Source organism: Mytilus edulis, chromosome 14 (genome assembly GCF_963676685.1).
Source record: "Mytilus edulis chromosome 14, xbMytEdul2.2, whole genome shotgun sequence".
In the NCBI taxonomy this organism is placed as follows: Eukaryota; Metazoa; Mollusca; class Bivalvia; order Mytilida; family Mytilidae; genus Mytilus; species Mytilus edulis.
Window position 1 is genome coordinate 30,763,422 of NC_092357.1, and position 12,511 is coordinate 30,775,932.

The 12,511-nt window shown below is 32.1% G+C and overlaps 1 protein-coding gene across 1 annotated transcript; it reads left to right on the forward strand.

The window, feature by feature from the left end:
- The first annotated feature begins 323 nt into the window (after window positions 1-323).
- Window positions 324-5,226, forward strand: LOC139503926 (calmodulin-like). Its single transcript, XM_071293946.1, has 4 exons — window positions 324-399; window positions 1,952-1,979; window positions 3,003-3,143; window positions 3,696-5,226. The coding sequence occupies exons 1-4, from the start codon at window positions 397-399 to the stop codon at window positions 3,989-3,991; spliced, it is 468 nt and encodes a 155-aa protein (XP_071150047.1). The 5' UTR covers window positions 324-396; the 3' UTR covers window positions 3,992-5,226.
- The last annotated feature ends 7,285 nt before the right edge of the window (window positions 5,227-12,511 follow it).

Below are 12,511 nucleotides of genomic sequence, written 5' to 3' on the forward strand. Positions count from 1 at the left end.
ATATGATAAAAATGTCATAACAAGTCATTTTTCATATCAGATGTATGCCTTCGGATCTTTCGCTGATATCAAGTTGAACCTTGGGCTAATATTATAGATACCTCTGATATTATTCATATAATCCTGACGCTATTTTTGTTTTTCCTATTTCATTTAACAGAAGGCTAAACAGGAGTAACTTTCAATTTGTTTCATATATTGTACTCATATTTTTTCCTTAATTGGTCTATATCGCAGGGCTTTATAAAAAACTATTCATACCATCCACCGTTGTTTTATTTGGATTGCTTTTAGTATTGGTATTACGCTGCATCCTTCATTATGTTAAATCGAAAGTGAAAGTATGTACTTAATTTACTTCCTTCTTTAGAAAACTGATTTGACACATTGTAGATCATGGTAAGTTAACTTAGCTTTAGTCATTTTTTTACCAATATTATTCTTATCTTGTTATGTAATTGAGGGTAGTAATTGGCGGAACCAGGGGGGGGGGGGGGGTCCGGAGGTTATAATATACGTCGGGTAGATGTTTTTATTGATTGTTCACGTTGTAGAAATATTATTATTTTTGTGTTTGTGTTTAATTTTGTTTTGTTTTTATTAAGAGACTTACAACAATAGAATAGGGGCGGATCCAGCCATTTTCAAAAAGGGTAAGGGGGTTACCCAACGCAGGAAAAAGGGGAGGTTCCAACCAAACGTCCCCATTTAAATGCATTGATCTTCTAAAAAAAAGGGGGGTCCAAACTTCCGGAACCCGCCCCTGGATCGCCACTGAAATTAACAATCGATATAAAATATAAGTTGAATTCAAAAAGTACGAGGTAAATGTTCATTCTAATGCAATTTGTATGTAACAATTTTTTTCATTGGCTAAAAGTTGCCGTCAAATCCACAGTTGACCAGGCGTAACTAAGGAGGAACAACCATTTTAAAATGATTGAATCAACAAATGTTCGATTACTACTATATAATCGAAAATAAAACAACTCTTACCTCGAATTCGCCGTTTTAATGTTATTTTATCCGAATTTGAAGCGTACAAGTAATGTAATAACCTCCAGTTTGTAAGTTTTCATTTGTATGACGTCACGTTTCCCCATGACGTCTTTGCGTTAAAATCATTCATGAAGTTTCGCGCATTTTTTTTTATTTGTCAAATTTAGACATTTTTCCAAGTTTTATCGTATTATTTCTTTTTGAAATGCATTAGGATCGGAATAACAGTACTGTAGTTGAAGAGTTGCCACCGTCAATTTTGATTTGACGGTCGCAAATCTCCGTTTTACTGTCTCCGCTACGCGTCGCCAGTAAAACTGCATTTGCGACTGTCAAATCTACAATTGACGGTGGCAACTCTTCAACTACAGTACTGTTATTCCTTAATTTTAAATTTAACGCGGATTTTTCAACATTTTTGAAACTAGTCCAAATAATGATGACGTCTTGAAAGGCTATTTCATTTTTTTGCTTTGACGCCTTTCTGTCGGAGAAATGTAATATGAATTGTCTTATACATTTTTTAGATAAAAAAATCAAAATTTTGGAAAACATGGGAAACCTACGGTTTTGGGCTATTTTCATTCGATTTAAAATGGTATAATATTGCATAACACTACAACTGTATGATTCAGTAAATATTGAAAAACCTCCTTGCAAATTACCCTAGCGTAAAATAAATTGAGAGATAATTGACCCTGCCTCTTTTTTGTGAGACTTTTGAGTTAAACATTAGTATGGAAATTAGTATGGCGTTTATTATCACTGAACTAGTATATATTTGTTTAGGGGCCAGCTGAAGGACGCCTCCGGGTGCGGGAATTTCTCGCTATATTGAAGACCTGTTGGTGACCTTCTGCTGTTGTTTTTTTGTATGGTCGGGTTGTTGTCTCTTTGACACATTCCCCATTTCCATTCTCAATTTTATGTATATCAAACTTGTTTATTTCAGGCAACAAGTGAAGATTACTTACTAATAGGTAAATCATAAGTCGTTTCTAACTTTGCAATAGCCGACAGGTTCTATTTAGTTAATTCCAGTAAATAATAGTCATTTTTAACTCTGATTCAATAGCCGACAGGGGCTATGTTCCAGTAAAAAAAACCAATTGATTTGGGGTTATATGTCAATGAAACGTCAAGGAAGCAAGACACAAGCAAAAGAGACACACAGCGGTCAGCCTACGGTCCTCAGTATTGAAATGAATTTGATTAAATAACATATCGTGTGTCCACGCTTCGCTTGTAACCAAGCCTTGCAAGCAAATCGTGGACACAGGCTAGGATTGGCATTTCAATCAGCTTGTAAAATCTTCAAATCGCTCCGAGTTTATATACTTCTCGTGATAAATTTTGATAGAGACAGATACTTTAATTTCTCTGCTTTCGAGGGCGCTGCCAGTGATTGAAGCAAATAGGGACGAGGGCCTAATCGCCCGACATTATAGAAATAGAGTCAAGCGTAGCGATTTGTTTAACAATTATTACTAAAATATTTTGACACAACCACTGAATGCAAATTTCAACTAACAAATGAAAAAAACCGACGGTAACATTACTAAAGAAATGCACGAACGAGGCTCCTAATAAACCTTCACGTATCTAGCCATTGTATGTACTACATACCAACAAGGAAGCATGATATGATCGTTTATTAAACACCTAATACATAACAAATACTAAAGAATGAATGTACAGCAGCTAAAGATAACCGTAAGGCATTCAACAATGAACAAAACGAATACCTTTAATAAACTACATGTAAAAAGAGCCCGGTTACATCAAATGTGAAAGAAATACAATGAGAATATATGATAAGTGGAGGTAATGGTTATGCGTATTTCATCAGAAATAGTTTTAAATGCATTTTGTTAGCGATGTGTACTAAATACTTTTAAAACTAAACTTCACGTAAAAAAACAAAATTATTTATTTGTTCTAAACCGCATGTGTACATCCAAAAACACAACGGTAATTTTGATACTTGAAGAGTTGAATTTTAGAATTTCAGGATGCATTCGAACTGTTTGCAGTTGATGGATTCATCGACTTTAAAGGTTTGAAAAGCATTATGAAAGCTCTTCAAGGATCTGCACCAAATGATGAAGACCTCAAGTCAATGATGAAGGCTGTTGATAATGACGGTCAGTATCTATACATGTACATTTGGTATTATAACTTTACACTCTTTATAAGCAAGCGATTTTAAATTTTGCCATATTTATGATCATAAATAAGTACAAAAATGAAAGAAATTGTGGGATATTCATCAAGTAAAATCCACATTTCAAACAGTTTAATAACCCTGTCGCGATAATAGAATGCCAATAACCATCCGATTACATTTTTAACCCCACCACATTCTGAACGTGCCTGTCCTGAGTCAGAAGCCTGTAATTCAGTGGTTATCGTTTGTTGGTGTGTTACATATTTGATTTTATATTTCTTTTGAAATTCAATGTAAGGATTAGCTAAAATATATTGAGAGGAGATCATCTGGTTTCCTAAGCAGTTAAAGCGATAAATGATAAGGAATCAAAACCTGCATTTAAGATCATTATATGGTTGGATTTTTTTTTATATATGAAAAGATATATAAAACTTCTTTTTCTTTCATTTCAATCAAATTAAAAAGCTGACAGTATGTTATATTTGATTTCAAGATTATGTAACATATATAATTTAATCTTTTGTAGAAGATGAATGGATTAATTTTGATGAGTTCGTAAAGATTTTATCGATAAAATTTGATGAAATGGATTCAGCGCAAACAGTTCTAGAGGCATTCAAATCGTTTGATATCAATGGTATAGGGGAAGTAAGTACAGATCATCTACGGCACGTGCTCACAACAGCAGACGAACAGCTATCTGAGGACGACATAAACAATCTGTTAAAAGACTTTACAGATAAGTCAATAAACTATGAAGACTTAATACAGGAATACAATAGCGATTTAATACAATATCGTACAGCTACAAAACTAAATTGAGAGAAAGAGAGAGAATGAGACTGGGAATAAGATATATTATAATATATGTTGTTATTCTTTTACTTTTATATTGTTCAGGAAAGAAAATAACATTAACAGCCAAATTATTTTGCGTCATGTCACATTTCAGCATATCTTTCCGGTTTTTGTTTAGCATTAAAAAAAGATCGAAAATTCGGAAAAAAATAAAACATTCTGAAATCATGCTACATCATTCATTATACTTCATAAAAAACATTAAATGATTGGTTAGAAAAGGAGTTTGAGGAATAAACATTCCGATCGTTTACGAAAAAGGTAAAGTTCTTTATTCGTCCTCATTTGTCAAAAAAAAATCAATGCTCTTAAATTGAAATTAGTATAAAGTAAAAATAAATGGAATGCTTAAATTTGTTTTTATTCAAAATAATGAAAATGTATGACTTTTTGTGTTTATTTGTTACATATAATGTGGTTCTGTACTTTTATATTTTTGCGAAAGTGCTTTGTCTATATGACATTTTGTGTTTTTTGTTACATATTTGTTTGTGTTTCTTGTGATTATTATTATAATACAATGTTGACTGCCAAATTTTTGACACTTTTACCAATCATGTGTGTTTGTTTAGTTCACAAATCGTTGTAAGTATAATGGAATTTTATTCGATTGTCATACAAGCAAGAGGTTTACCTAGCTATCCAAACAGATTTAATCCATCATTTTCTACATAGGGAAATACCCGTACCAAGTGAGGAATATGACAGTTGATATCCATTCGTTTGGTGTGTTTGAGCCTTTTACTTTCAGTTTGAATACGGATTTTCCGTTTTGAAATCCTCGGAGTTCGGTATTTTTGTTATTTTACTTTTTTTGTAACAGTCTGAGGATCTGGAAAATGAACTTCAAGATGACATCTCATACCGTTGAATACCGTATGGTCTGAATCCCCCGTTTCCTCTTTCAGCTAAACCTTTTAAAAAGTCAATCAAAAAATACTATTGCTTTTTTCAACGAACTTATTTTACAAAACACTGCAAAGTATATCCCGCCGTTTATGATTTGTACCTGAAAAAAAGCTTGTAATATTTATTTAGATGTCAAATATAGTTATTATATATTCCACCAAAAGTGTCAAAAATTTGAAGAAACTAGTTCAGTATGTTAATGTTATTTTGTTACAATAGTAAATGTTATAAATGTTTATGTAATTTACATAAAATATATCTTAGACTCATAAAACTTGGTTATAAACGTGTCTATCTTTTAGTTTATTGTTATATAATGAGATGGTCTTTCCTTGACCTCTATGTTCAAAAGGGAATGCAAAAACGTCAAAATTTCAACTAAAAGCAACGAACAAGATAACAATAAAATGCGGACAAAAATTGTGTTAAAGATTTATATCTTATTTAAACTACTAGTGCTTTAATAATGCAACTACACAGATATGAATTAAAAAATCAAATATTTCGTTACTACAATGTATCATGTATGTTGTCGTCTGTTTTTGTTGTTCTGTTGTTTTCCTCTTATACTTGATGTGTTTCCCTCGGTTTTGGTATATGACACAAATTTGATTTTGCTTAATCGATTTATGATTATTGAACAGCAGTATACTACTGTTGCCTTTATTTATACATTGGATTGTTAAAAGACAGCGATGGACCTTTGGACTTTCCAAAACATTTGTTATCTTTAATCGTGTCTCTAACACAGCAAGCGCGGATAAACTGGAGAATATAGCAAGGGCCATTAAAGAACAAAAAGTTACAACTAGTCATTTTTGTTCTAATCTGTAAAAGTATGTTAATGGGTTATACCAGGTTATTTACCATCATAAGCAGCAGATTGGTTAATATATACGAAGTCTTATACTACGATAACACCAAATTCATAAATCATCCTGGTATATTTGTACATGAAACTTCTCCTATCCAAGATAATGTTAGTTAACCACGTCATGAATATGAATGACAATCTGTTACTAGACCCATTTAAATGTTTAAACCCGCTGCAGTTGTTTGTACCTGTCCTGAGTCGGGAACCTATTGTTCAGTGGTGGTCGTTTGTTGATATGATATATAAAAAAAAGAAGATGTGGTATAATTTCCAAAGAGACAACTGTCCACAATAGACCAAAATGACACAGACATTAACAACTATAGGTCACCGTACGGCCTTCAACAATAAGCAAAGCCCATACCGCTATTCAGCTATTAAAGGGCCAGATAAGACTGTAAAACAATTCATGATTCACTACTGTTTCTCGTTTTTTATACATATTTAACCATTAGTTTCCCTGTTTGATTGGTTTTTGTGCCCTTTATAACGTTCGATGTTAGTCAAGGCTTCGTTTTGAAGGCAGATCTTTGACCTATAATGGTTTACTTTTACAAATTATGACTTGAATAGAGAGTTGTCACAATGCAATCAAGTAACACTGTATCAATTTACTATCAGATAATGTCATAGCAAATTGATGAGATAGTTGATTACTGGTGTAACTGTTACTGAACTTACTCGTGTAAATGTGCCAATAAATAACCATTTGCTATATGCTCATAGGAACTCAGACCATGTTTTAAAAAATACAAACTTATGCAACTGAATTGCTTACAAACTTGTGTTCTTTTCTTCCGATTCTGATGTGGTTGTGTATGACTGGCAGCAATACCATAGCTAATAATGAGGTTGTTTAACGACCTTGACTTCAATCAGTTCTAAGATAAAAGTCTCAATCAAATCGAGGGTAGAACTGCCAGAATGTCTTCTAGACTAGAACTGTCAAAAACTTCAGAGGTTAGAACGGTCTCATCTGTTCTAGGTTGGAACTGTTTGAAAATGTTTATTGTTTATAGCCGCATCTGTCCGAAAATGTTTTAGTTTGATTCTACATGCATATACAAAACAGATTCAGCAAGAAGTTAAGAGATGTTAGAATTGATTCCAACTGTAATTATAGTTTAATAAGTACATGTTTCACGTTAAACAAATAGAACGACCTTCTACGTTAATTCATTCATAAATGTATAAAATATTCTCGGACATCATCTGAAGTAAAACGTCTTGTCGTTATGATAAATTACATAAGTATTCACCTTGTCCGGACAGGCTGACAAATAAATAATAACTTTTTACATTGTATGCGAAGTCGAGTTTCATTTTCCGCTGAAACTATAAATCTTGATCCTGTCAATGACTGCGGCTTTGTCAAAAACCGGCATCGACTGATCAGAGATAAAGCCTTTTTTCATGTCAATTAGAAATGGTACAATTATATTCGATTTTGAATGCCGGGTTCATGCATTACATTTTTGACAATGTAATATGCGATGTAATACTGAACGGGAAAACTAATCCGAGATTAAAAATATGTTTGTAAAGTCTCAATAAGCCAAATACGTATATGTCTAGAAAAAAAAACTGTTTAATAAACCCATTTATAACGTATATTGATATTTTATGGGTTAACTGAGGCAAGCATTTTAGTTGAAATTATACACATTTTCAATATTACAGTGGAATCAACACCCTTAATATGATGATGTTTATCAACGCGGTGCTATTGTAAATCTTATACAGAATGACAATAGTACAAATTAATGTGTTTAAAACTTTACGGTAAATACATGTTACAATTCAAAATTAATCTATCATGTTTATAGACCTGAATAATATTTAAAAGAAAATAATGCTTCGTTATAAAAAAAAAATGAAGCACCAATTTTTCTAGAGGAAAACAGTTTTTAAACTATAAAAAAATGATGTTCAATTGCTGTATTGGAAACGATATAATATATATCCAGTTAATCGTAAATAAGCATACAAAACCAAACAAAATCAAAACACAAGTGGTCAACATAATTTTTTTTTTACCGATAAACAATTGTTAAAATATTTGATTCTAAACAAAATAAGGAACCAATTTTATAGAGACAATAAAAAATCTACCATTATTATAAAACGTCCTTCACAACAGACAACATCAATATCTTACAAAATGTCAATCTTCAAAGCATGACACAAAAGTTGAAAACGATTACACTTAAAATGACAAATCTGGAAAATATACAAGTTTAAGCTCGTTCGAGTCACCTGCAGTCTTTTGACACAACAGAGTCTTAAAACTCAACAACTGGTATAAACTGGAAATATACCTTTCATATTCGATCCATATCACCTTTTGTTTTTTTAACGAACGGGGTTTGGTTAGATGAACAAAACACAATATTACAGATTTATGGTTTGTTATCAAGTTTGTCGTATTTGAGCTGACCGGGTCGAATGAATTACTTCTTCTTAAATCTTACATAATAATTGTTTAAATCATGATGCATTATCACTTTGTAAATCAGCATCATCTGATTTTTTTCTAAATATCCATTATGACTGTATAAGAATCATTGCCTTTAGTTAAAAAAACTGACAACGCCATGACAAAACACGAAAAACTACGTCCAGTTTCTCCTACGTACTGAATACCACACCCCGGTTTGTTTTATGTGAGTAAATAAATAATACTGTTTGTTTTTCAAGTTATATCAGTTTCAAAATTTAAAGAAAATGTGCGACCATTAAACGTTGACCTTACCGTATTGTTGGTGGAAAGACGGGGACAGGTAAGTCATTTTTTGGCATGACACTTATCGATAGAAGGGTAACCACGATTTTTATTGTTAAAAATGTTAGCGATGGTAGTATTTTTAGATAACCGATTTTTGAAGATTGAGATGTGTAGATACCCTTTAAACAAGTTTAGTATTTAGTAAAAAGCATATGTCTACAAGTCAATGACAAGAAACAAGTTTGTCTTAAAAAGTATTAAGATTATAATCAATAGTCAAACCCGCACAAAAAAAATGACACAAAACTTTATACTAGTAAATGAAATGAAAAATCGAAGGAAAATGCATATATGGACTAAGTTCACGACAAGTGAACTCTGCAAACTTATACACCTACAGTCGACTCTCGTTATCTCGAAGTCAGCCGGACCAGAGAAATATTTCGAGATACACGTAGTTCGACTCGAACGAAAAACGTAAGTTTGACGGAACAAGGAGCACAACTCTCGCTTAGCTTGGTAAAGCTAAAATAAATCCGGGTGAATATGGGAACGTCAACGATATTCTGGTATCAGATCGATGTATTTGTATGTCATGGTCTTTCAATATTATAATAACATTATTTTACTCATTCAATTGTTTCAGTTACAATATTTTTCCTATGGCTTTTATCCGAGAGAGAAATTTTCAATCGATAGTTTCGTTATTCAGGTCGTTTATAGTTGACAAAATTGTTTATTCTCGGACACAAGAAATTTTAGAAATTTAGATTTCTCTTCATTTTGTTTTATCTCACTCTTTCTTTTCAAAAGAATATACAACAAAATTAACGCCGATTGAGTAGTTTTTAGGTGATCATCAACAAAAGTCATAATCCTTACTTTATACACACCCAAGTTAATTAGTGTTAATCACAATTAACTGTTTTATAAAGCTTTTAAATACTTTTTCATGAATATTAGCAGTGTATCACTAATTATCTATAAAAATTCTATAAAAGATAATTAATAGTAATCCCACAAGGACGCGACGTGTCAGTGTAAGATCAACCCGACGGCCGGATGCCAGAGGGTGATCTAAGACTGACACACCAAGTCCGAGTGGGATACCATTTACAATTCATAAAATCTAATTTAAAACGCCACACATCCATTACAATATACTTTATATATTACTATATGATGTATACCCTTGTATGACCCCCAAAAATGATGAGTAGATATCAGACAACACCGACTCATTCGATATTTCGAGTCAACCGAGTTCGAGACAATGTTGCAAATATCTATTCCTTTTTTTTTGCTCTTTATTGTTTATTCTTTATATTTTAACACTCAATTCTCCTTTTTCTTTTCTTTTGACCCAATAATTCTTAAATACATAAGTATTACTAAATTAAAGAAAGAAGTTTATAAAGTAGAACCGTTTGTCGTAGGAAACGTTTTAAAGGCGACAGGGAAACTGTTCAATAGATTCCATCATACAGTTCCGGACAGATGTTAAGAGAGGTACGAAAGCATTCACACTGTTTATAAATAAGAATAAGGCAATCCAGAACATCAATCGATTAAAACGACCTTGTATGCTTATTCATTTATGAGGGTATGAAGTTTTCTTAGACTACATCTTTAGTATCAACACATGTCGTAATGATGAATTACCTAAGCATTCACCTTTTCTGGACAGGTTTGACAAAGACGTATCTCATTATGAATGCAAAGGTTAACTTTCATTGTCCGATGAATAATAAAGGCAACAGTAGTATACCGCTGTTCAAAACTCATAAATCCATGGACAAAAAACAAAATCGGGATAACAAACTAAAACCGAGGGAAACGCATTAAATATAAGAGGAGAACAACGACATAACACTAAAATGTAACACATATAGACAAAATCCCACGAGAATAACAAATATAACATATATATATAACATCAAAACCAAATACATGAATTTGGGATAGACAAGTACCGTGACACGTCTTATCGCAATGTGAATTTACACTCAAAAATAAGAGAAAACAAACGACACAACGTTATAATGTAATACACACAGAAACGAACTATAATATAACAATGACCATATTCCTGACTTGGTACAGGGCATTTTTAAATGATAAACTTGGTACAGGGCATTTTTAAACGATAAATGCAGCAACTGTTAGAAAAAAAGAGATCACTTAGTCAACAACCTTCATGAATTGACCGAAATGATTTCGTAGAATGCCACAGATAAATTCATTTTGTTTTTGGCACGCCGGAAATTTTTTTTTTTAATTTTAAAAATGACCTTCATTGAAACTGATAAAACCTTGCATTTCATTTGATGCAATAGTATGCAGAATTATATGGAAGACCAATATAGTCAACAGTAGTACACCACGGTTCAAAAGTCATAAATCGATTGATAGAAAAAAAAACGGTGACAAACTTAATCCACGGGAAACACATCAACTATTAGAGGAAACAACAGAACAACAACAAAAACCAGCAGCCAACAAACGACAATGCAACATACATAAATAACGAACTATGAAATAACAACTGACATACTCCTGACTTGGTACAGGACTTGTAGACCTAGTTTAATTTCTCCATGAATAAACTCATCATAGATACCAGGATGATATTTTTTTATTTTTGCGAGACGTGCGTATCATGTACGAAAGACTCATCATTCACGCTCGAATTCAAAAACTTTAAAAGGAACAAATAAAGATCCCAATCTAACTGATACTAGACGATTGCGTGTAATTTTATTTTCAAAGATCTTTTTCATTTTGGATTCTACCATTTTTCAGCTATCAGGTTCAAATACACAGATTCAACATAACATAATACTTGTGTTTAATATCAGTTCTGCTACCAGAAAAAAAATTGATTTCTTATACGCTGCATTTAAATATTTAATGGTAAACTTGCATCTTTCGACAGACCAAATACTTTGATGGGAAAATAGTTTCTTGAAGCAAGGTGTAATTGGTGTACATTCTGGTAAACTTCGATATTTTAAATAACATATTCTAATAAGATAACAATTCAATACTGTAATTAGATCCTCCAATATTGTGTTTATCGGTAAAAAAAATGGTTTTGTTGTCAATAAATTAAAATTGAACTGTACATATTATTGTTATACAATCACATTAGCATTTAAGTTCCTATAATCTATCGATTCTCACAATTATTCAAGTTAAAAGTTCATGTGGTTTTCTTTACTTTTTATGACGTCTAAATACAATTGAAAATGGTTGTGAACTGATTTATATGTTAGTCTTAAATATAAGTTTTTTTTATGTCTTGTTATTTACTTTGGACCAGCTTTCAGTATCTGTGAGTACACTCAAGTGCTGCGTCAATATTGGTTTTATTAGTTGTTATTGTTTTTGTATTGATCTAATATATTGAGCTTTTTTCAACTTGTTTTTCAGTTGTGCTGCTACACCAATAACCGAGGTTAAGCAAATTAGGCATGTTTCAATATTTTCGTATATTGATTTCTTCATAAATCAAGCCGTTAGTTTCCTCGTGTAAATTGTTTGACATTTGTAATTTTTGGACTTTTATAGCTTGTTATTCTGTATGGGGGTTTGTTGATTGTTGAAGGCATTACGAGTGATCGACGGGCTTTTCCACCTACATCATTTCGTATCCAGAAGAAAGTTGCATCATTCGCAATCATACCATATCTTCCTATGTTTGTACTATACAAGCTCTTCAACTTCGTGCTTTATTTGGGATTTTTAACATGTTTTTGTTCGATCGTCACTGATGATTTTTTTGTAGAAGAAACGCGCGTCTGGCGTAAAAAAAATCAATCCTGGTTTTTATGATGAGTTTATATACACACTTTATATGTTAACAGCATTTTGAAAAACATATTTGACCTTAAATTAGCCTATGACCAAGTCAAATGCGGCATTATATCGACCATCAGCTCTCATTTGTAGATGTCAAGCACAAATGAACAAATAC